The 23,140-nt window shown below is 62.4% G+C and overlaps 4 protein-coding genes across 4 annotated transcripts; all 4 read left to right on the forward strand.

Moving 5' to 3' along the window:
• Nucleotides 1-198: 198 nt before the first annotated feature.
• Nucleotides 199-2,307, forward strand: LINJ_35_0650 (beta-fructofuranosidase-like protein; the record flags this gene model as incomplete). The annotated part of the gene is made up of 1 exon (XM_001468843.1): nt 199-2,307. One exon carries the CDS (start codon nt 199-201, stop codon nt 2,305-2,307), a length of 2,109 nt encoding a protein of 702 aa, XP_001468880.1.
• A 1,102-nt stretch (nt 2,308-3,409) lies between these two features.
• Nucleotides 3,410-3,727, forward strand: LINJ_35_0660 (hypothetical protein, unknown function; the record flags this gene model as incomplete). The annotated part of the gene is made up of 1 exon (XM_001468844.1): nt 3,410-3,727. The coding sequence occupies one exon, from the start codon at nt 3,410-3,412 to the stop codon at nt 3,725-3,727; it is 318 nt and encodes a 105-aa protein (XP_001468881.1).
• Nucleotides 3,728-4,306: 579 nt separating this feature from the next.
• LINJ_35_0670 (conserved RING finger protein) lies at nt 4,307-8,146 on the forward strand (the record flags this gene model as incomplete). Its single annotated transcript, XM_001468845.2, has 1 exon — nt 4,307-8,146. The coding sequence occupies one exon, from the start codon at nt 4,307-4,309 to the stop codon at nt 8,144-8,146; it is 3,840 nt and encodes a 1,279-aa protein (XP_001468882.2).
• Nucleotides 8,147-8,861: 715 nt separating this feature from the next.
• LINJ_35_0680 (conserved hypothetical protein) lies at nt 8,862-21,404 on the forward strand (the record flags this gene model as incomplete). The annotated part of the gene is made up of 1 exon (XM_001468846.1): nt 8,862-21,404. One exon carries the CDS (start codon nt 8,862-8,864, stop codon nt 21,402-21,404), a length of 12,543 nt encoding a protein of 4,180 aa, XP_001468883.1.
• Between the last annotated feature and the right edge of the window lie 1,736 nt (nt 21,405-23,140).

Consider the following 23,140-nt stretch of genomic DNA (forward strand, 5'->3'; position numbering starts at 1 on the left):
GATGAAAAGACAAACAAGCCAAAAAGACCATATTAAACAAGATTAGAAAAGACAAAGTAAGAAGCTCAAAAACATAAAGGGAGCAGTTTAACACAAACCGCCTTTGTATCAAAAGAGCAAGTAATAAGGAGGAAGGCCAACGCCCTTGGCATCACCGATTTTTCCAATGTCTCGGCGATTCATGCGGCAGTGGCGAAGATGTTCACAAACGACACACTGTTTGAGAACTACATGACCCTCCGCACCGGTGGCGTGGTCGACGACCCGTGCACGACGACGTTCTGCCGCGTGTACACGGTTTGCGCGATGCTCTACGCCACGCACGACAACATCAACAGCTGCGTGCGCTCGCAGATCCCGTCGTCGTCGTCGTCATCGGAGCCAATAGACAGCAGCGACAGCGCCCCGTCCCCGACCCCTGGCCCGTCTATGCACATCGATTCAAAGCCACAGTACCACATCCGTCCGCCGACGAACTGGATCAACGACCCCAACGGCCCCTACCGCGACCCCGTCACCGGCAAAATTCACCTGTACATGCAGTACAACCCCAACGGTCCGCTCTGGGGTGACATTGCATGGTACCACGTGACGTCGGACGACTACGTCAAGTGGACGATCCCGAGCACGCCGATCGCGACGTACGCCGACAGGTGGTACGACAAGTGGGGCGCCTACTCCGGCACCATGATGAACAACAACTACAGCGAGCCGGTCATGGTGTACACCTGCACCGAGCCGGAGAACATCCAGCGGCAGTGCGTCGCGACCATCTCGCCGAGCGACCTGGCCGGCAAGCGCACACTGAGCTTCTTCGAGAAAAGCCCGCTGAATCCCATCCTCACCGAGGAGAGCGTGCCCGGGCTGGTGGGTCTGGGCAACTTCCGCGACCCGACGGAGTGGTGGCGGGACCCCGCCAACCCCAGCCAGTGGCTCATCGCGTTCGCAGCCCGCATCAAGGACAGAGACGGCGACAACGCGCACATCGTCCTGTTCAGCACCACCGACCCCAGCTTCCAGAGCGGCTACAGCTTCTCCCACAGCCTCTACGTCTACAAGTACGACCTGGACCACATGTTTGAGTGCCCCGACTTCTTCACGCTGAAACAGGGCGGCGAGCACTACCTCAAGGTCTCCACCATGCCCTCGCACCGCGACTACATCGTCTACGGCTCCTACCAGGCTGACCCGGTGACCGGCAAGTACGTCTTCATCGCGGACCCCGCGCGCAGCTTCACCTTCATCGACTACGGCCCGTTCTACGCCTCCAAGACCTTCTACGACCCCATCCTCAAACGCCGCATGATGTGGGGCTGGACCAACGACGAGCTGAGCAACGAGCAGATCACCTCGCAGGGCTGGTCTGGTGTGCAGAACCTGCTGCGCGGCATCGAGTACGACAGCGTCGAGAAGAAGATCAAGACGTACCCGATCGCGGAGCTGAAGGGGCTGCGTCTGAGCCACCTCTATTCGCGTCCGGAGACCGACCCGCTCGTGCTGGTGGATGGCACGCCACAGATCCTCATCACGGCCGGCACGAATGCCACTCGTCAGCACGAGATTATCGTCACCTTCAAGCTTTCCAGCATGGATTCCTTCAAAGGAAACACCTACTACACCGAAAGTGCCGCGCCCGAGTTCGGTGTGATGATCCGTACCAACGCGGACCTCAGCCAGTACACGACCGTCTCGGTACGCATGCCGGCGGCGGTGCGGCAGCCGATCTCCAACCGCGCGCAGGACACGACGTGGGCACCCATCAAGATGTACCCTGGCTCTGGCACCAATGCCGCGAGCAACTGTAGCGCGGAATGCGCAAAGGAGCGCACGTGCGTTTCGTGGACGTACACCACTTCGCCGTCATCGACGTGCGCCCTGTACTGGAAGACGAGCCGGCGCGTGTACAACGCGACCGCGCACAGCGGCACAGTGAACATCCCCTTGCTATATATGGACCGCACCCATTCCGGCTCTATCGGTTCCCGACAGCCTCTCCTTGGCCGCTCGCCTGTGAAGCAGACGAACCCTAACGTGGTGCGTCTGCACATCTTCGTTGACGACAGCGTCATCGAGGTCTTCAAGGATGGCGGTCTGGAGACCATGACTGGTCGCCTCTACCTCCCTGGCGGCGAGTCGCAGACGGGCATCGCTGTGTACAGCAAGAACACGGGCAGCATCACCGTCACCGCCTCAGCCGAGATCTTCTCGATGGACTCAGCGTTTGCCGCGGAGGCTGGCCCTAATTTGATCCGCACCTACACAAACAGCTACTACAACCTACTGTCAGCTCTGGGTGTCGCCAGCTAGGATGAACGTGGCGCGCTCGGAGGCACGCTAGCAGACGAAGGCGGGTGGAGAGTAAACCGCGTCTCCAAGGCTCGCCCGTGCCCAGGCCTCCATCGTGCCGACAGCACACATATGAGGGGTCGGGTCTCCCCCCTCCTCGCTGCGTTGGGGCTTTATTCACCTCTTGCTTTTTTTTCGGTTGTACGGCAGCTCCGTGTGTGGCACATTTTTTAGCTGTTTCCTCGGTGGCGCAGGACGTGTGCACATGCCGGATGACGGTGCCGTCACAACGCTCCCGCAGCTCTCCCGCTGGGGTATGCAGGCAGCGACTCTTCCGCCTCGCGAGGCTCCCTTACCCGGTGTGGACAGGTGGTGCGACGCAGACAGACATCAAGTCAGGCGCGGCCGCGATGCTCCACGCTACTAACACACTCATGCACACGGCAACAGCAGTCCGTGACCCCCTTGCCCGCAGCGATCACACTGAGTGTGAAGCAGTGGAGCTGGGGCTTGACGTGCTGCGGGCTCGCCCTACCTCCTCATGGTGCTCGGCACGGGCCCTACAGCGATGGAGGGTGGCATGTCGCGACGTACCTGGGCACCGGCGCTTGCGCTGCTGGCCCGCCGCCTTCGCGCTTCCGCTAGTCGCTGCGCGTTGTGAAGTGGAACGCAGGGGGGGGGGGGGGCGAAGCTGGCAAGGTGGCGATAAACCGGCAACGGCAGAGTAGCTGCCGCCATCTCCACGGATTACGGGACCCGGTCACCGATCTCAGGCGCCAAGCCGGCATCCTCTATTATCCGCACGACGGACGCCACCGTCTCCGCCCTCGAGCAGGACCCTAGACGGGGTAGGACAGGAAGAGCCCGTACGATGCATGGCGCCAATTCGACGGCAGATGGCTCGTCCTAGAGGACCAGGGATGCAGCCGTGGTGCAGCAGAGGTACTACGGTGAGCTGTGGTTGTGTGTCCGCGTAAACTCTTGGCTGGCGTGTTCGTGGTGATGAACGGAGCACGTTCAGCGCACACGTTCAACAAAAGGAGCGCTCTTTCCGCGTTCAGATATTTTTTGTTTGTTTTCGTTTTGGCACTTTTCGCAATTTGATTTTGGGCGTGTGTACGTAATGAACGAGAGACGTGTGGTGTGGAAGGGCCCTGGAGCGGAAGCGAACAGCAAAGAGGCGAAGGGCAACGCTCTTGTTCGGCTCGGCACCTCCTCCACTCATCATACAGACGTGCACGCGGAGGATGAGACGAAAACGACATTGCCCTCACTCTTCTCCGCTTCTGCCCATGCACTCTCTCTACTTGGTGCCGGTGCGCATGGCATCAACGAAGGGGCGCAGAGATTTGCAGGAGAAGCTGCGCGTACAAGTCGGCCACGTCTTTTTCTCTCCCCCTCCCCTCTATTCCTTTCCTTTTGTACTCTGCTGCCTGTGTAGCGGTTCCCCCCCCCTCGCCCTCACATGCACGCACATAAACTGATAAGATAAAGTCAGCACGCGATCGTGTTCGTCCATCTCAGGTAGACGCCAGAATAGTAGCGGGGGGAGACAACTGGCGTGTTCAAGCGCTGGCTCCGCGAAGCCTCACAGGGGGGTCTTTCCGCTCTTTCCTTTATTGCCTCTTGCCGCTGTGACGCGCTTGCGCACGCGGCCAAGCTAGCCAAAAAAAAAAAGCGGCGGTGGTTGCACGGAAAGCTCTACGCTTCCCCCGCCCCCGAGTCCCAGCGCCGTGGCTTTGGATGCTACTTCACCTAACTGGTGCTCTCTTCCCTCTTTCCTTTTCTCCGATCCCTTCCTCTTGTGTTCGCTTTTGCCGTGCCCACCCTCTGCAGCCGGCCCACAGGCGCGCAAACGCACACATGATTCGGATGAACAGCCCCGCAGTGCACTCGCGTAACGTCTTTTTAGCACCGTAGGCGATTCATAGACGCCTCCATCGCTGAGGAACTCATAGAGAAAGCGGGGTGCATCTGGCACCATCACAACGCACAAGACACACATAAATACAACGCCTTCATGGTCACTCAGCTCGCTGCCTCACCGCCTGCGCAGCGGCCGCCGGATCAGCATCATGAACAAACCACCGACACCCCACCGCCGCGCCGGCCCTCATCAATGTCCCTCGTCGACTTCTCCTTCACACAATTCTTCATTGCGTTGGACGAAGCGGCAGCTGAGGAGCAGCGCGCCACTGCGGAGGCCATCGCCGCGGCCCCTGCAACCGCCACATCAACGTCTAGCGCCGTGCTACCTGCGACAATGCCACACACAACGCAGCCCCTCGCTAGCGCTGCCACTCTCTCCTTGCACGACTGCGTCCTTCTCAAGCTAAGTCTAACGTGCGCCCTCTGCGGCCGACTACTCCGACACCAGCCGGCCGCCATCGAAACCTGCGGTCACTGCTTCTGCTACGAGTGCATCAACAACGCCCTGGAGAATGGATGTGCGCCGCGGATGATAGAATGGCCGTGGTGTACGCTGGAGAAGGAGGTCGGCGCCGCTGAAGTGCGATGGGCTGCCGCGACTGTGGTGTCCACGTCCGCGAAATCATTGCGCGCCAGCACAGCGGCAACCACTCCAGGAGGCGCTCCGCAAGCAACCGAGGAGACTGCAGATAGACATCACGATTGCGATGAGGTGCAAGTCGCGGTCCCTCTAGGGTCCCGGGCTGCACGCTCTACCGATGCACAGTCGTCACGTCAGCCGCGCAAATGGCGCAAGGTGCGTCAGATGTGCCCACTGTGTCTTGGCCCTGCCTTTAAGTGGATGCTCGTTCCCCTGCAGCCGCTCGCAGACCTCTGCAACTCTCTACATTCGGCGTACCCAGGGCTGGAGGGGGCGCTTGGGCGGCTCACAGCAACTACGTCGAACAGCGCTGCGTTCATCACGGAGTCACGGGCAGCGTCTGCAAACTGTGGCGAGGCAGGAGGAGAAATCGACGGCGACATGCAGTGGCATGGGCAACCTGCCAGCGATTCGGCTGGCCTCATCACAGCCGCCTTCGCGCCTCGTTCGTCAGTGCCCGGTGCTGAAGACTGGCGGAGCACTCAGGACGAGGAGGCGGAGCGGCGCCGGCGCCGCAGCACCGGGGGGGCGCGGAAAGAAATCACGTTTGCTGTCGACATTGCATCGCGAGTGCCGAGCATTCCAGCCCCGGTCGCCGCCGACGCCCAGGCGACTGTGAGTAAGACCTCTGGCCCTGCCGCTGATATCGCATGCGTGGCGCACAGCGCGGGCGTAGAAACCATCGAGGAAGAGACGCCCAACTCAGCCGAGGCTGAGGAGCAGGACGGCGGCGTGGCAGGGGCAGCAGTGGCGGCGGTTCTTCAGCTCAGTGCCGATTTGATTCCCTCGCCAGGCGGCATCCCTGCTCCAGCGCTCTCCGCGGCAACGACGGAGGCGCCGCGCAACATAGTCTCCTCCAGTTCGTGGCAGCGCAGTGCTGCGCTCAACGCGCTGGACCCAACGCCGCTGTGCCGAGAAGAGGTGCTGGGGCACTCGCCTACAAATGCCAGAGAAGACGAGGACACTCAGCAGGGTGGAGAGGGGGACGTGGATGCGGTGGTTAACCTTTACTTGGCGCCTGTCCACCAGCACGAGAAGGGTGCGAAGGGCACCGCAGTCGCGACAGCCAACGCGGACGCTCCTCAGCCCCTGCTTCCGTTTTTCACAGCCCAACGCCACCACTGCCTCTTACTTGACACTGTACCTACGCCATCGGACAAAAGCGGCGTGCTGTGGCCGGTGACGACGTCTCCAACGAGAAAGGAGGAGGCGGATGGACGGGCGCCGCCATCAGCGCGGCTGTCGGCGCCCCTCGGCAGCATCGACGCGATCCTGCGTGCGCGCGCCTCTTCCACATCCGGGTGGTCTGTCGTGTGGGACGGGGTGGAAGAAAGGAAAAGCGACGACAGCAGTGACAGTGACGAAGGCTGTCCCACTACCCGGGCACCATCGAGTCAATGCCCCTACTCCACTGTACAAGTCGCTGAGGTAGGTGAAGATGAGTGCGCTGCCCGGGGAGAAAGGAGAGGCAACGGTGGTGTCGATCGCGAACATCGACGCCCTATCCCGGCGAATGCTTTCTCAGGCGTGAGCCGTCACACCGTGAAGGATGCGCTGACCTTCGTGCACATGCAGGATGTTTGGGAGTTGCACACAGCACTAGTCCGTCGACATCCCCGACTGCCTCCGTGTTTTGCCGCCCTGCGGCACGGTCGCGTTCGCTGGCAGGCAGACGTAGCAGCAGAAGAGGATAGCAGCGAGTGTGCAGTTGACTCGACATGCAACGATGCTCCGCACCCACCGCCGCCGATCCTTTGCGTGGTGGGGCACTACCCACAGCAGTCGTGCCGAAGCGACCCATCAGGCTTGCGTCTCCTCCCTAAGCTCACCCCAACCGCCTGTACAGCTCTCGTGCTCGGCGTCCCATGCGTGGACATGACATGGGTCGCGTCTCCGACGTCTTCGCCTTGGACGGCGCACGCCGTCTCTGGGTGGCAAACGAGCACCGCTGTCGTGGATGGCACACCATCGCCTTTGGTGCGTGAGCGGCAGAGGCCGAATGCATTCCAGAACGCGCTGGAGCGACTGACGGCGGCGTCTGGCGCTTCTTCCCAGCCACAGCGCCTCGCAGAGTCACTGCCGGGCTCGTGGATGGCCACAACGCAGCGCGCTCTCTTGGCCCACCTACACCCCACCGCGCAACCGCGCAACACTCAAAACGGCTCTGATACGACTGCGACCCACGCTGCCGTAGATACGTACGTGTTCTTTCTCCTGCCAGACGGCGCCACGCGGCAGCTGGGTGAGATGCTCTACCAACAGTGGACCCGTGCAGCGTTGTGGCAGTCACCGCAAGCAATGGGTGCGCCTCCGACGGTGGTGGCGCCTCTCTCATTATCGTCGCGCAAGCGACGCAGAGATGGGGTGCCTTTCAGCGGCATCATACACGGTATCGGCAATTGGTCGGCGACGGATGGCCACCCGCAACGAGCTTGGCGACGTCTGCTGCTGGTGGCCGGTGGCGCAGCAGTGGAACTTTCGTGGACGCTCTTCGAGGCCCTTGTGGCAACCGCCGCTGCCTTGGAGGACGGCGACAGCGTGGTAGAGGGGCGCAGCGCGACAGACACGGACTCTTTGGTAAAGGCGCTGGCTTCACACCTTCGGCATCGACGCACCAGTGGCACCGGCAGCTTGTGGATCCATGTAGACGTGGCGGACTGCTGGCGAGAGCCATCGCCGCCGCCGTCGGCAGCGAGCCCAGTCCGCTCCTGCGGTGCCCAGCACACATTCTTCCTCCTCTACAGCATGGCGGTGGCACGCGATGTTTTCGCGCAGCTGGTAGCAGAGAAAAATGTGCGCGGGAAAACGCCGCGCACGTCGCCCTCTTCTTCATCGCCGGCGTCAGGAGATGACAGCACCGCTCGCACCCGGGCGTATTTGCGACGCTTCAAGGTTTTTCTCGATCGTCTCGCAGCGCTCGTCGCCGTCGTAGCGGCGCCGGTTCTTCCTGGCAGCGCCTCTTTGTATGGAGGCGCGTCACACCGGCAGGAGGCTCGCCCGTCCAGCTGGTTATTGGAGAACATTGCGCAAGGGCGCCGCAGTGCCGGCAGCAGCGTCAACATCTCGGCGCTGTCGCCAACTCAAGAAGATGCCGGCGACGTCAGCGCGTCATCCATCATCACAGCCGAAATGCGGAGCAGCGGCGAACGGGCAAGGAGGCGGCTCGATGCTGCTGCTTTCTCGATGGGCGAGTGCGGCGCAGAGGGCGAACGGCAAGTCGAAGGAGCTGCGGCTCTTCCAGCGCAGCGAGCTGGAGTGTACCGTAGCTTGCTCTACACCGACACTCCGTAGCGGCCAGGCACCTGCTCGGCTTACGAGCACGCGCCCCGGCCCGCGCTCACGGATGGGCTCTCACCAGGATGCACAGAAGCACGCAAAGTAACGACAAGAAAACCAGCGTGGTGGCACGCCCTTTGCTCACGCATGCGCAGGGCTCGTGGGGTGTGTACGTGTATGCCTGTTGTTTGCGTTTCGCCGACCACCCCGGCGCGAGCATGTAAGGCTTGTGTGGGTGCATGACGTGGAGTCGCTCTCTGGTGGGGCGTGTCCCCTCCTCTTCCCACGTCTCTTTTCACTAAGCACGACTCTTTCCTCTCTCTCTGTCTGTGCATGGTCGTGTCCCTCTGTCCACGCGTTTTTCTTCTCTTGCCCTCGCTTGCCGGCACGTGGAAGTGTGGGTCCTCCTCATGCGCTGTTCCAAGTAAAGATATATATCTACATATACACATCGGCAGCAAGCTGACGGGTGTCTAGCGCACTGCGGCAGCGTCCTGTATGTAAGTGTCTGTGTGTGTGTGTGTGTGTGTGTGTGTCTTGCCTCCCTCCCATATTCGGCGCCTTCTCTCCTCTCTGCACCCTTGATGAAGAAACAGAAAAAAAGGGGAAAGACGACCAACACGCATATATACGATAACACGGCAAGTAATCTTAATAGCAACGAATAAAACCAGGGAGGCACACGCGACGCATCATCATCGCTGCACCTGGTGAGAGCGAGTGATCGGGAATGCCGCCAAAGACGAAGGGCCACACCCTCGTGGGAAGGCAAAAGGTGTTCCGACATGCCGTCGAGCATGTGCGTCTAGGGCTAGGGCACACGGTCCTCGGCAACCTCAGCCTCGGTCTTGCGGTATCGAGCACCAGCGCTGCGGAAGGCAGCTCGACGGCAGGCCGCCCTGCCTTCTATGTCGAGCTGAATGAGCAGCTTCTCTCGCACACCTCGAAGGACTTCAAGAAGTTCCGCTGGGAAGTGCTGGAATTGTGCGAGACGAACTCGCTCTTTCAGCTGCACCACCGGCAGCTTGCGCAGAAACTGCTGGCGTGCTTGATCGACCGCAGAGATCACCGCGTCGACGCGACCACTGATGAGTCGGCAGGCACCAAAGAAGCCACGAAAACCGCGTCGGTACAACGGCAGCACGGGGACGGATCGACGACGCAGGCGTACGAGGCCTTTGCACGACTGACCATTGCGTTCGTGCGGGACATGGGCAGCAAGTTCCTGCCCTACTTTCAGATCTTTCAGCAGGCAGTGCAGGCTGGCATTTATGACCACTATGGGCACTTGATCGTTGACACGGCCCGGCTGCAACTGGTGTTCGCCGTGCAGGCAGCGTGGTGTCGCGAGCTGCGTGAGTGCTGGGCCGACCCAGCCCACGCCGCTCTCGTTCGTCGGGTGATTCGGCAATACGTTGCGCAGCTGCACGACACAAAGGAGTACGTGCGGCGGCTGTCGGCGGAGCTGCTAGCCTTTTTGTGTCGTCTGAGCCGTCCTCTGCTGCCGCTGGTGGTGGAGGAAGCTTGTGGGGATGTGTTGCGCAGCTACGAAGAGACCGCAACTGTAGCGGCAGCCGTGGAACGGGACTGGGACGAAACGAGTAGTCGTGGCAGCGTCAGTGAGCGCGATGGCGATGGCGACGACAGCGTGGGTGAAGAGGAGAGTGACGGCACTCAGAGCTCTGTTGGAGCTGCGCCATCCACTTCAATCTGGGCGAACAGTGTGCAGCTGCTCGATTTCGTGCGGACGACGTTGCCTCACCATCCAGTCGTGGATGGGCTAACCTACTTTATCGGGGAGCTGTTTCGAGGTGTGCGCGGTTCCCTCAGCTCCTCCTTTGAAACCCACTACGTGCGCCTCTTGCACGCCTTCCAGCTCCTGACGCGGCAAGACGGGAACTGGGACGAGGCACGCTCGCCCGTTGATGTGGTGCGGCTCATGCACCAACTTCGACACCCGCTTGTCCCCTTCCTCGACGCCGTCAGCGAGGAGGACGGAGATGATGCGGCAGTGCAACACAAGGAGATGCGGCGGTATGCCGACCTTCACTCCACGCGCTGGTCTGTCGCGTTTGGCCTGCCAGATCACGGCGAGGACGGCGAGGAAGGGGAGGAGGGTGCGACCGTGCTTAGCGGCAGTGACGTGCAGGGGGCCCGACACCTTCTGCGCAGCATCGGCAGCCTAGCACTAGGAAACGCCACCGCGACAGTGCTGCGGGAAACTAAGAAGCAGTCTGCCTTCCTTCGGCCAGGCTCTTCCGACGAGGACGAGCTCGACGACGGCGCTTCGGCGGAGGCGGCAAAGGGAGACGGTGCCGTCTCCGCCGTGAAGAACGCCACCATGCGCCCCAGTCACCGCATCCTCGCGGCGGCCGTGCTCAGCCTTGGCTCGGCCTACCTGTCGCCGTCTTGGCCACACTACATTGATTTCCTTACGGCCATGATGGGGTCAGTGAACTTCGCGTTGTGGGTTGACAGTCGTGAGTCAGCGCTACTGCAGCGCCTCGCGGCGCAGCTGCTCGCGGCGCTTCGCCACCCACCTTCCAGTGCCTCCTTGGACACGGACGATGCAAGGGCGCACGCTGCAGTGGATGCGACAACTCTGCTCGAAGTGGCGGCCGCCATTCTCCGTCTCCTCTCCCCGCTCTGTCTATCTCCCTGCCTTGGTTCCAGCGCGGGCGCCGGTGCGGATGTATCTTCGCATCTCCTACAGCTGCAGCAGTGGTTTGTGCCAGTTGCCAAGGCAGCGGTGCAGGTGTGCGTCAAGGCGGCCACGAAGGCGCTGCCGCACGTCGCGCGGTGTCGCCGCTGTGAACAGGCGCAGCAGATCCTCTTCGCTTTCGCACAAGATGTGCTGCAGAAGAACTACGCTTTCGCCCTCGAGCAAGAGCGCCGCATGGCTGAGGAGGCCGACGCGCGTGATCTCGTGGGAGGGGAAGGTGGTGCACATCGTGTTGGCAGCACCGCTGGCCTGCACGACACCCGCGAAGACGCCTACATGTCGGAGGATGATGACGGCGCCGATGGGAAAGAAGCGGGGGGCGCCTACGCCGCGAAGCGTGCGCAGCGTCGCAGCGAGCACCTGCGCATCCCGTCCTACCTTACCCCCTTTGCTCTCACCCTACTGCACACGATCGGGATGGCCCTCTGGCAGGGCGCCACAGTCGACGTGCGCGAACTGCGTAGTGCAGCCACGCATACGGCCGCGCTGTCGACCTCGCTCGATGATGCTATGATCACCGCGCTGCGCCAGTCAAGCGTGCGGCGTGCGGTGCTGCTGAGTCGACTCCTGCAGGACCACACACAGCACATGGTAGTGAGCCCGCTGCAACAGCTGCTGCGCCTCAAGTCGATGCCGTCCACCGCAGCCAAGTGGAACAACACCAAAGGAAACAGCGCAGTTGCAGCAACAAACAGAGAAGTGTCGATGCGCGACGTGCTCGAGTCCATGACACTGGAACTCCTGCAGTACTACAAGGCAACGCAGGGCTCAGCGCCGTCCTCGACTGCGTCGGAGGCAATGGCCTACGTCTCTTGTGCCTTGCCGCTCATCCAGCTGCTGGTATCAAACGCAGTGGCGGCAACGCCGTCGTCGACCTCTCCCGTGAAGGCGGCTCTCCTGAGCCTCTTGCAGAGTATCGAGGAGCAAGACCAGGAAGGTGCAAAGTCGTCTCGACCGGCAGTGAGGACGGCCGCGGCGGCGTCGTCGTCGGTTCGCACCACCGCGCTGGACCCAGCCGTCTATGCCTTGTACGCGGAGGTGGCGGCCATGCTGGTGCACCTGACCACTAGGCCTTCCGCACGCAGTGGCACGAAGCGGTTGAAGAAGAAGTCACTGAAGAGTCAGCACGCGGCCGATAACGGTGTGCACGACGGCAGCGCTACACGCGACGATGAGCAGGAGGGCCTGCGTCACCTTTGCCGCACCGTGGCGGTTCTGGTGCATGGCTTCCAGCAGCTTCGCGCGGCCACCTCGCCTCGTGAAACTTCGGGAAGCAGCAGCACCAACAACCCCGTCGACGAAGACACGGAGCTCGCTGCAGCCTCGACCGCCTTGTCGGATCAGACGCGCGTTCAGCTCCTGCACGGCGCAGAGGTGTTGCTGCACGCTCTGCTCTGGATGTTCAGTCTCGACTCGAACAGTCAGCTCTACGGGGATGACTCTGGAACGGGGGTCGCTGCGTTCGCGCAGATGCGTGGCATGCCCGCTCTTGCAGCGGAGGCGCTCCCTGCGCACACACGAGCAGCACTGCGCTCCCTGCGTGCGGCACTGCCGAGTGTCCTTCACAGAGCTTTTGTGCAGGATGTGCTCCTCGAGTGTCTCGCCGCCCCGATTGCCGGCCTTCGCCTACTGGCGCTGCGGCTGCTGCGCCTAGTGTGTCATCCATCTCTGGACATGGCAGACCGTCTCGTCGGTGCCCCAGCGGTGCCGCTTGACCTGATTGATGCGCTGCTCAGTGCCGCGCGCTTCAACCCGCTCTCGCACACCGGCAAGCTCGACGGCATGCAGCAGGAGCTATCACTGCTGACGTACCAAGTGGAGTCTGGCGCCATCACACAGCCCTTCCATCGTCAACTCATTGCGCGCACAATGATTGGTTTTCTCTACATGAAGTTCACCGGCGCGTGGGAGATCGCGTCGAAGGTGCTATGCAGCTTGGTGGCGCAGGAGCAAACGGGCCTGATGAGCGTCAAGGACATCGACGACAACGACGACGACGACGGCCGCAACACTGAGGCGGGGCTGGATGAGCAAGGAGACGAAGAGACCCGAAAAGGTGGCAGTAGTAGCACAAGCCTCGCCACGCCGGCGCAGCACCACAAGCCGCAGCGTCTCCGGCGGCTGGAGCCGGTGGTGTGGAACTCCGTCGTGTGCGTTCACGCTAGAGCACTGGTCATGGGTGACGTAGTCGCCGCCGGTGATGCGACCTCATCGGCGGAGAAGGTGCACCTGCGTGGTGATGAGCACGCGGTCACTGGCAATGCGGATGATGCAGCGGCCGCCACCGCATCGTGTCAGGCGCAGCTGGCCCAGCTGCCGTGCCTCTACGGCATCTACCTCACCGACCAGCAGCGCCACGTCAAGGGTGAGCTCGTGAGCCGCGTCTTCTCCAGCACGCAGTACAGCACTGCGGCGATGACTCTGCTGAACAGCACCAAGGCAGATTACGAGGTAGTGCGGTGGGATCAGCATTGGATGCTGTCGCAGTGTTGCATGAGCAACTCGGTCGACGCAGCGAAGGCGGCGACCAGCCGCAAGCAGCAGCAGGGCACCAGCGTCACCACGGCCGCCCTGTACGCCACCTCCACCGACCGCTCCACTCTTGCCCAGACGTTCCTTTCCATAATGGAGGCGATGGTGAAGTCGAGCTCCGCAATCGATCGCAAGGTGCGCCTCGTGGAGGATGTCGTGCTCGAACTTGTCGCGGTGGAGCGCAACCGCCATCCAAGCGGCGTCGACGGCTCGCAGCTGCGCAAGTTCGACCAGCGACTGGAGGTCGCGATGCGGGCATGCGCCGCCGCGCCGAGTGGGGTGCTGACCGCCCATCAGCGCAGGCATGTAACGGCGGCCGTGCAGCGTGACATTGATGCCCGAAATGCGGAGCTGCAGGGCATATACGTATCGTACCTCTCCGAGGTGAACCCGCGGCTGCAGCGCGTCGCCGTGGACAACCTCAAGCGCCTGCGCGTGGAGCCGTTCTACACGTATCACGCTAAGCTCGTCCCGTACTGTGACAGCATGAAGAACCTCTTCGCCTTCCTCAGCGCCTTCCACGTCGAGAGCGACGTGCCGGCGCACGACGTTGTCGCGTACGTCTCGGCGGCTCTGTCCCTCGCGTTGCCGAAGCTACTGACAGCGGTGTCCAAGAAGAAACTGAAGGAGCAGGCAGTGCTGAGCCGGCGGCTGATGAGCTACCTCGATCATCTTACCCCATCGGCGGCGGTGAGCAACAACAGCAGCAGCAGCGTCAGCCCCGGCGCTACAGCAAAGGACCCTCTCGCAGAGGTGTTTGACCAGCTGCTGCATCGCCTCTTGTCCTTCGCCATGCCGGCTTCCACGACGTTGGCGTCCCTGGCTGCTGACGGCGCGAGCGCATACGACTTTCTCGCCAACGTGTGGGAGGACATTGTGTACAGGGGGTGTGGCATGTCGCTGGCGAAGGAGGCAGGTGGCGCCAGTGACTGTGCCGGGGGCACGGCCACTATCTCGGAGCCGCGCCGGCGCTCCAGCCATCACGGTATTCGACGCCTTGAGCGCTTCCTGAAGCAGCTTAGCAGAGCGCTGCGGCTCCTGGAGGCGATGCTGCACGCTGTGGGGCAGCGCTTCTCCGTCTACGTGTCAACATGCCTGCACGTGGCCCTCCAAGCCTACCTTGTAGCGTGCAAGCAGTCGCTGCGTGCACCGGTGGACAACCTGCTCGCGAGCCTCACCAGCCACGAAGCGACGCCGCAGGAGGAGCGAGCGCGGCGGTGGGCTGCGCTGCTGAACAAATCACTGGCCACCAGCGCTCTCTCCACGTCTTTGGCCCACGTCCGCCGCGCCGCAATGACGATTGTGGCGCTGCTGTTCGAGCAGTTCCCTGAGGACGTCATGGATGTGCTGCGTGGCAGGAGTGAAGCGAGCGTCCGCGGGAGTAGCAGCGCAGTGGGCCATGCCGCCACCACGACAGCACTCCCCCTCTTCACGCGCTATCTCACCATGCTGTTTGAGAACTCGAAAGGTACCACGGTGGACGGTGGCAGAGGCGCGCTTGTCAGCCGCGCCGGGCGGGGCGCGGTGGCAGTGGCGGCAAAGAGCTCTGTTACCCCGGTGCTGCGCCTCTTGACGGCGTGGGTCCGCAGCCCAGCTCTTCTTCCGCTCTTTTCTGCCTACCCTGACGTTGCCGTCGGGACGCTGGAGGAGGTGTTCGCCGTGAACCACAATGCGGCCTCGGTGCACCGTGCCTCGACGCAGGCTCTCAACGAAGGTCTCCGCTGTGTCTCAGAGCTGCTGAGCTGCGCAGAGGAGCCGGTGCACGAGCTCCCCGGTATACCTGCGGCTGTTGCGGACAAGAAGGGCGGAGTGTACAGCAGTCGTCTGCCGGTGAGGACGATGTTTCGGCACTCCTTCCTGGAGAAGCACATTGTGCGCGTCTTTACCTCCCTCTACACCCTCCTCACTTCGGGCGCCGCGCGAGAGGAAAAGGAAGCCGCGGCGGCAGCGATGACAACAGCAACCGCGGCAGCGTCAAGAGGGTCGGGGGAGGCAGTGGCTGCCCGCGCAGAGCGGCGAAAGCCGTCACGCAGCAGCAAGCCGACCCGCACGGCCTCGCCAAAGGGCCGCCAAAGTGCGCGTGACCGGGAAAGGCCAACGTCCATCATGTCCCTCAGTGTGTCCATGTGGCGAGAGGTGATGCGCACCATTGCGCAGCTGTCGCGATTCCTGCATGTCGGCTCGGCGACGTCGGCGTCGGCGTCGGCGTCCTCGCTGGCGAGCATGCTGAACCGCCTGCTCGAGCTTGCACTGAAGATGGTCGCCCACCCCGTGTGCATGACGGACGCGCCCACAACGCAAATGGTGACAGGCATCGCCCAGGCGTTGATGGAGCAGGTGGCGGAGGTCGACTACCGAGCGCACTGGCAGCCGTTGGTGCGGCTCTTCAACTTGGTCGTCAATCCACACGCCCGGCACACCCTCTGCGCCACACTGTCGTTGGCGGTGGCAAAGCTCGCACTGCCAACCTCGTCGCCGTCGGCCGACCCGCCACGGATGGAGTGGTTCCGCCGCCAGCTCGCCGCGGCGGCGCGTGCGGTCGCCTGCCTGAATAGTTTTGAGAACGACGAGACGTTTGAGCGGTACGATTTCGAGCTGCGCTACCACACCCTGCACTCTCTTCATGATTTCTTCGTTTACTTCGGCAACTACGGCGCTCTTCACCGCGGTTGTACTGCCGACAGCAACGTCAAAGGCGGAAGCGGCACCAGCTCGGTGCGGAAGGTGCGGGCGTACGACGGTGCTGAGGACGTGCAGCTGCCTCTCGACAAGGAGTACGCACCGGTACTTGCGACCGAAGCAATGGCGGTTCTGGCCGCGAACGTCGTCTTCTTCCTGCGAGACCCCGAGCAGACAATCCGCGCGCTCGTGCTGCCTTTACTGCACTCGATGGTGCGCTACGCCTCCCTGGGAGGTCAGCGCAGCAGCGGCAATGCAGGACTCACGGAACAGCAGCTGGCGTACAGGACACAGCTGCTCGAGACTACGCTACGCCACGAGGTTCTCGCCTCCCTGCGGCGCGGCGTCGTGGCCAAGGATGTTCACATTCGCTGTGCGCACATGCAGGCCTTTGAGGGCTTCGGGCGCCACTTCAGCGCTGAGTTCCCGAGCTTCGCTCTGCTGTACTCCCCCAACACGGAGCAGAACTTCTACGCAAACGTCGGCCACGTCCAGCATAGGTGCCGCCTACATGCCCTGGCGGTGCTGCGGCAGCACGCCCCAGATATGAACGTGCGTGACGTGTTGCGCGTCTTTGTGCCGTTTCTGCTGAGCGCTGTGAAGGACTTTGCGGAGGGCAAGCGCAGCCAGGCCAACCTGACGGAGGGTCGTGCGCGTGGCTACTGCGACGCCGTGCTGCTCACAGTGAGCTCCATTGCGGCGCGTCTGCCGTGGATGGCGTACTACCGCGTGCTGTCGCTCTTCCTCTCGAACGCGAATGCGAATGCCAACCTGCGAGCGACGATGCTGCGCGGCGTGGTTCAGGTGCTCAGCACCTTCCATTTTCTGGACGACCCTGCTGAGGCCAGCGCCGAAGGTGCGGCGGCCCACGTGGGCGATGATGGGGAAGCGGAGGAAGACGAGGTCAACGACGTGGACGATGCGGTGCGCGCCGAGCTGTCCGCGAAGCAGCGTGAGTACCGTCACGCGAAGGTAATGCGGGTGCTCGAGGTCGACGTGCTGCCGCAGCTGTACAGCTACTTGGGTGACAAGGAAGCGAGCAAGGCAATCAGTGGCCGCGGCGCCGTTAACCAGCACAGCATTACTGCTGTGCGTCAGGAGCAGGAGCGCGAAGACGCGGCGTCGGCGCAGACGAAAAATGCGCTGCTGCAGCTGCCAGTGGCGATGGCGATCACAAAGATTGTAAAGCACTTCCCAGAGGACCGCTTCCACGTGCACGTCGACCACCTGCTCGACGAGCTCATCAAGAAGCTGCGCACAAAGAATGACAAGCGTCGGGAGAGCGCGCGCCGAATCCTTGGTGCGATGCTGCAGGAGACGGGACCGTCCAAGCTGAAGTTCGTGGTGGCAAAGCTGAAGGACAATCTCGTTCACGGCTACCAGCTCCACGTGCTCGGCTACACACTCGTGACGCTCCTGCACCAGCTCTATGAGCCGAACAGCAAGCTCCTGCAACCATCCAGGTCCTCCTCGTCCGCTGCAGTGGCCGCCGCCTCCCACTCGCCCGCGCGTAGTGCTCCTCAAGATCCGGTGCAGGAGGCTCTGGAGGGGGCGAAGAAACAGCACCGGCGCAACAGTCCGTCATCGCCTCCGTCGCGCCGGCAGCGTACAGAGAAGGCCGCAGACAAGGATGGCAAGAGCGGAACAGATGTGCCACCGGCCGAGCAGGTAGACGAGGACACCGCTGTCGAGCGCGCGGAGGAAGCACTACTGCAAGAGCTCGGCACCGCCACGCACGCCAGGTTCGACTACCGGCACGGCATTGACTGCCTCACAGAGGTGTTGGAGGACCTGCTGCTCATCTTCCTGGACGACTACCTTGGCGAGGTAGGTGTGCAAAAAGAGCAGGTGGAGGTGATGAGCACCATGGTCGAAGTGAAACGCAACCGGGCGTTACAGGGCTTCGCCTTTCTCGGCAAGCACTGCGACGCCGAGACAGTGATGCAGGCGTTCCTTCACCGCATCACGTGGGTGCTCACACCGCCATCCGAAACCGCCATGAGCGCGGGGGAGCTGCATGGCAGTGCCAGAGCCCGCGCATTGCTGGTGCAGGAGATGAAGAGCAAGTATCTGACCATCAGCAAGGGCGGGAGTGCGGATCTGATTTTCGTGAACAAGGTGCGTCTGCTCGCCGTGCGCGTCGCACGCTCTATCATGGCGAACCCGACCATGTCAGTCGAGAAGTCGTTTGAGCAGGTGCGCCGCCTGCTCGACCAGCACAATCGCACGCGCGAGGAGAAGATCGTCGCGTTCGAGGCAAAGAATGGCACGCGGCGCATCCGCGGCAACGCGCACGTCATCCTGCACACGGCAGAACGCCAGAGCCGCAAGGAGCAGCTGGATCAGAACTACCTCGTCGCCCCGGTGCCGGAGCGCGTCGACGTCGACTTCAGTGCGCACACCATCCTGGCCACGCAGCAGAAGCAGAAGCTGCGGGTGTACCGCGGTCGGTACGGGAAGGAGCTGATGGAGGCGGCGAAGAACTTCTACCGCGAGGACCCGGTCACGGCCGTTGTGCTCGATACCCTCGACGAGTTCCTCTTAAAGTTTCTGCTCAGCGTGCTGAAGCAAGTGTTAGGGATCGGCAAGGAAAAGCGTTACTCAAAGGCGGCCATGAAGCTGGACATGCTGCGCCACCACCGTGCGCGGCAGCAGGAGCGGGAGGCAGATGGGGAGGACAGTGCCACGTCAGGCGATGACGATGGTGTCCAAGACGAGGAGGGCCACGTCGATGAAGCGCAGGAGGCTCACACAGAGCGCGGATCGGAGGAGGATGAGGAAGAAGAGGGCGGCGCAGCGGGCACCGACGCCGTCGAGAATGGCGAGAACGTGGACGGGCTGGGGGCGTTTGCGGAGACGCAAGCAGTGGCAGAAGGGGACGCGAAGAATGCTACCCGTCAGGCGCGGGGCGAGGCGCAGCTGGCCGCGGCCCTCCTAGCCCCTGGAAGCGATCTCACAGTCACCTTCACGCGCGAGCATCGTGGCCTGCTCGAGTCGCTCGTCCCTGCCGTTCTGACGTGCCTGCAGGGCGAAGGCAGCGACGCGGTCGTCGCGAACGCGCTCGATTGCCTGCTCGCACTTGTCTCCCTGCGACCACCGCTCGACGCTGTCAACGGACTGCAGAAGGAGCTCTTCGAGACCGTGACCAGCTTCATTGAGCGCGGCTCCGTTATCAAACAGCGAGCCATCCGCCTCACGGCGGCCATGGTAGCTCACCAAAAGTACGTCGTCTCGGAGTCCAACGCAGTACAACTCGTGAAGCTCGTCCGTGCCGAGTTGATGGAGCGGAACGAGTACATGTCTGTTTGCCTTAGTCTCCTCTACGCCGTCCTCGGCAAGCACGTGCACATCGCTGAAATATACGACTTGATGGACATCATCACAGAGCTGCTGCTGCACTGGAGCGCGCACCGCGTCATTCGGCGCCGTTGCATCCTCATCCTTGTCCGCTTCCTCCTAGAGTACCGCCTGACGCCAGAGAAGTTCAAGTCTCACATCGACCTCTACTGTCGCAACCTCGACTACCCGGAGCTGACGGGGCGCACGGCGCTGCTGGAGCTGCTCGACGCGCTCATTCTGCGACTGCCCGCCGTTATCCTGCGCGAGGAGGCGCCGGTGCTGCTGGTGCCGCTAGCAGCGACGGTGACGGGCAGTGAATGGGTCGAGTGTCGCCGGCAGGGCGGCACCGTTCTCCAGCACCTGGCCCGCTGCGCCGGCGTCGATGTGCTGGTCCCTATCCTGTCGTCGTGGATGGCCGCCGCGCAGCCGCGGGCGACGCGCAGCATGGGTGTGCAAACGTGGGCCGCCATTGTCCCTGCCCTGGCTGAGTTCTACGAGCTCGGCGCCGACCAGAAGGGCGAGGACGACGACGGCGACGAGGACGCAGCAGCAGCCAAGGCGCAGAACCGTGCTGCCTTCCAGGCCTGTTGCGCATGGTCAGTCGAAGCTGTGCTTGATGGATGTATGTTCGATCAACTGGCTGCCGCGCGCCGCAACAAGCAGCTGCATCAGCTATCCGCGAAGTCGCGTGAAAAGGTGGAGACGGAAGGGTGGGCGTACATCTTCTATAGTCTGCGCGCCGCCGAGACGATGCTGACGGCGCTGCCGCACGAGCTGTATCCGCTTCTGGCGCCACGCCTTCTGCCCCACATTACGGAAGTGCTCATTCTGCACACCCATCCGTGGGTGCGTGCGGTGGCGATGCGGGTGTTGCGACACTACCTCTACACCTACGTCGAACGCCACTGCTACTACCTGCAAGAGGACGCGTGGCAGGAGTCGGCATGCGGGCAGGCAGACAGTGGCACAACCGATGGCGACACCACGGCGAGCAAAGGCGACGGCGACGTAGCCGCTCTCCTATTCGTCACGGAGGCGACAAGCGTGCCCTCAAAGGCGGCCGTCGCACAAGCCTTGCAGACCCTGCAAGCCTTCTCCAGCCTCCTGAAGCGTCTCCTAGGTATCGTGAGCACATCCGATGTGGCGATGGAGGTGTACAACGCCCACCGCGCGATTGCCAACCCCGTTCGAAGCGAGCTGCTCAAGGTCGCCATCTACGTGCTGCGAGCCCAGGTCCAACTGGCGCTCTTCGCTCTGACACGCGCCGCCACGACCGGCCGGCACCGCTACCATCGAGATGTTCAGCAGCGTGTGCGCACCGTGTACACATCGCTGCAGCATCAGCTCTTCTCTCTCACCTCTCCAGTCGTGCAGCAGGAAAGCCTTGTGAACTACATGGTACGCAGCACCACGCTACTGCAGCTGTTTGGTGGCTGGGCGTCGGTGCTGCCGCGCGAGGTAGCGACCAATGTCAGTGACGGCGCGGAGCCGAACCTAGCATACAGCGTTCACAACGCACAGGTGCGGTGGCTGGCGCAGACCCAACTCTGCCCAGCGACGCTGCTACGCGAGTGTGTGGTGCCGTTGCTCGGGCTAGGACTGCGGGCGAAGCCGATCTCCGAGAAGATCTCGCTCATTGCCTTTCAGGTGGCGGGGGTTGTGGTGCAACAGCTGGAGGAGCGCCGCCAAGAGCTGGCCACGCCGGTTCGAGCGAACGCATCGACGGCGAAGAAAGACGATGAAGCACCGCTAGGGAAGAAGCGCTCACGCTCTGCGGCGGCGGTGGCCGCAGCTAACGACGGCGACGAAGCGGATGCGGCTGCTGGTCGTGTGCCTTTGGATGAGGTGCTCGTGACACTCAAGACACAGCTTGCCAGCATCCACGAGGCTCGCCGCGATCAGCAAGTGACGCAGAACACAAAGAAGGCGCTGAAGCGCAGCCATCGCCAGATGGAGCGGGAGGAACGCAAGCAGATGCAGCAGTCCCGCCGCAGCGCTTAGTGCCTCCTCCACAAGCGAAAAGAGGGTAAAGTGACGCACGTATTGGTGCATCAACGCATCCAGTGCTGCTCTTCGTGCTTGTTGGCGACAGCGCTTCGCCGACGGACGTGCTCCCTCACGGCTTCGCGCCTCCCTCGCTCTCCCTACTAGCGCACCAGCAAGCAAGCAAGCAAGCAGGAAAGGGTAGTGCGCGCAAACAGGCCTGCGTGCAGAGAGGGAGGAAGGGGTCGGGTTCAGGAAGTGCATGTTGTGGAACGCGTGCCTCCACCAGACCATCCCGCGGCGTTTTCACGTCCAGCGCCATCGCTGTGTCTCCCTTGCTTTGTTTTTCCCCCTCCGGTTTGGGTGTATGAATTTGTGTCCGTGCTGCTTCGCCTTTTTTGGTGGTGTTGGAGAGCTGGAATGGGCTCGGTGCGGACTCGAAGAATGGCAAGTGCCCTCCCTCTCTGTCTCTCTCGTGTATGTTTAACATCTAATCGCGTAATGCACATTAAGAAGGCGCGTTTGGCTGCACGGCGGGTGCGCTCCTCGGCTCACAACCGACAAACAACGACAACGCATACAAGACCGCTCCCCCACCCCACCCCTCTTGCCGAGGAAGAACTCCTGCTTCATTGCCCTTCAGTCCAGCGTACCCAATGAGTGCAGGTCTGCGGGCCACGCCAGACAACACGAAAGAGGGTGGGTGTTGAGATCACGAGAGTAAGCGCCTTCACGGGCTGGTCTGCTTCCCTCTCTCTCCACCCCCCCCCTTCCCGCCCCACGCCCCTGACTCATACACGCATCAAATACAAATGTGTTGTTGTTTGGTCCATTCGCCCCCCCTCCCTTCTCTCTCTTCAGGTACTCTCTCGGAGGCACCGGTGATTGCCAGAACGGAGTCATTAGACTGCCTACAGCGGGCTCCGTTACCGCGTCACCATCGCCGTATCCTCCTCCACACACCGGCTGCAGGTGCACGTTTGCACCGCACAGCGCGGTGGGCAGCAACACGGAGCAAAGGCAAACCGAGAAAGGACGGGCGATATCGACACAAGAAAAAGGGACAACTGGAGCTTCACAGCGCTGGCGGCGAGTGCACGTCCGCTGAGTACGTGTCTGTGGCGCTCCCTGCGCGTATACCGCGGCAGTTTCATTGGCCTCGTCGTTGGTTTGGGGTGGTGACTCAGCGCTCCCATCAAGTCGTTTGTCTGCTTTTTAGCCCCTGTGCGTGTGTGCGTGTGCGGTTTTGGTGGTGGTGGTGGCGGCCCTCTTCCATAGATCACGGTATCTGGTGTTCTTGTTTTTTCTCTCTGCTCTCATCGTTTGGTGTTGTGCTCCGCGTGTCTGCCGGTGGGCGTGGCTTTGATTCCTTCCCCTTCCCACCCGCACGCAGATACACAAGAGCACCGCCGCCGTGCCTATTCCCGAGTGAGTCACTCGCCCAGGCGGAGGAAGCAAGCCTATACCGCGTATATCTCTGTCTTCCTCCCCTCCCCCCTACACCGGTTGTCACGTTCAGCAGCTCGTGGGCTCACTCGATTCTTTCTTGAAGGGCGTGGGAAGGGGGCGCGGGGCAAAATGCCAGCAAAGAAGCTGAGTTCAGCGGCAAAGGTGTCTAGCACGGCGACGCATCCCCCTCGCCGGCGCACCTCAGGACTACTGGGCGGCAGCACAAATGACAGTGAACAGGGAGGGAGCGCGGCATCACTGCCATCCACGGCGACGGGCGTCGCGCAGCCTCTGAAGAGAAGCGG

The sequence above is a fragment of the Leishmania infantum genome, chromosome 35, assembly GCF_000002875.2.
Source record: "Leishmania infantum JPCM5 genome chromosome 35".
NCBI lineage: Eukaryota > Euglenozoa > Kinetoplastea > Trypanosomatida > Trypanosomatidae > Leishmania > Leishmania infantum.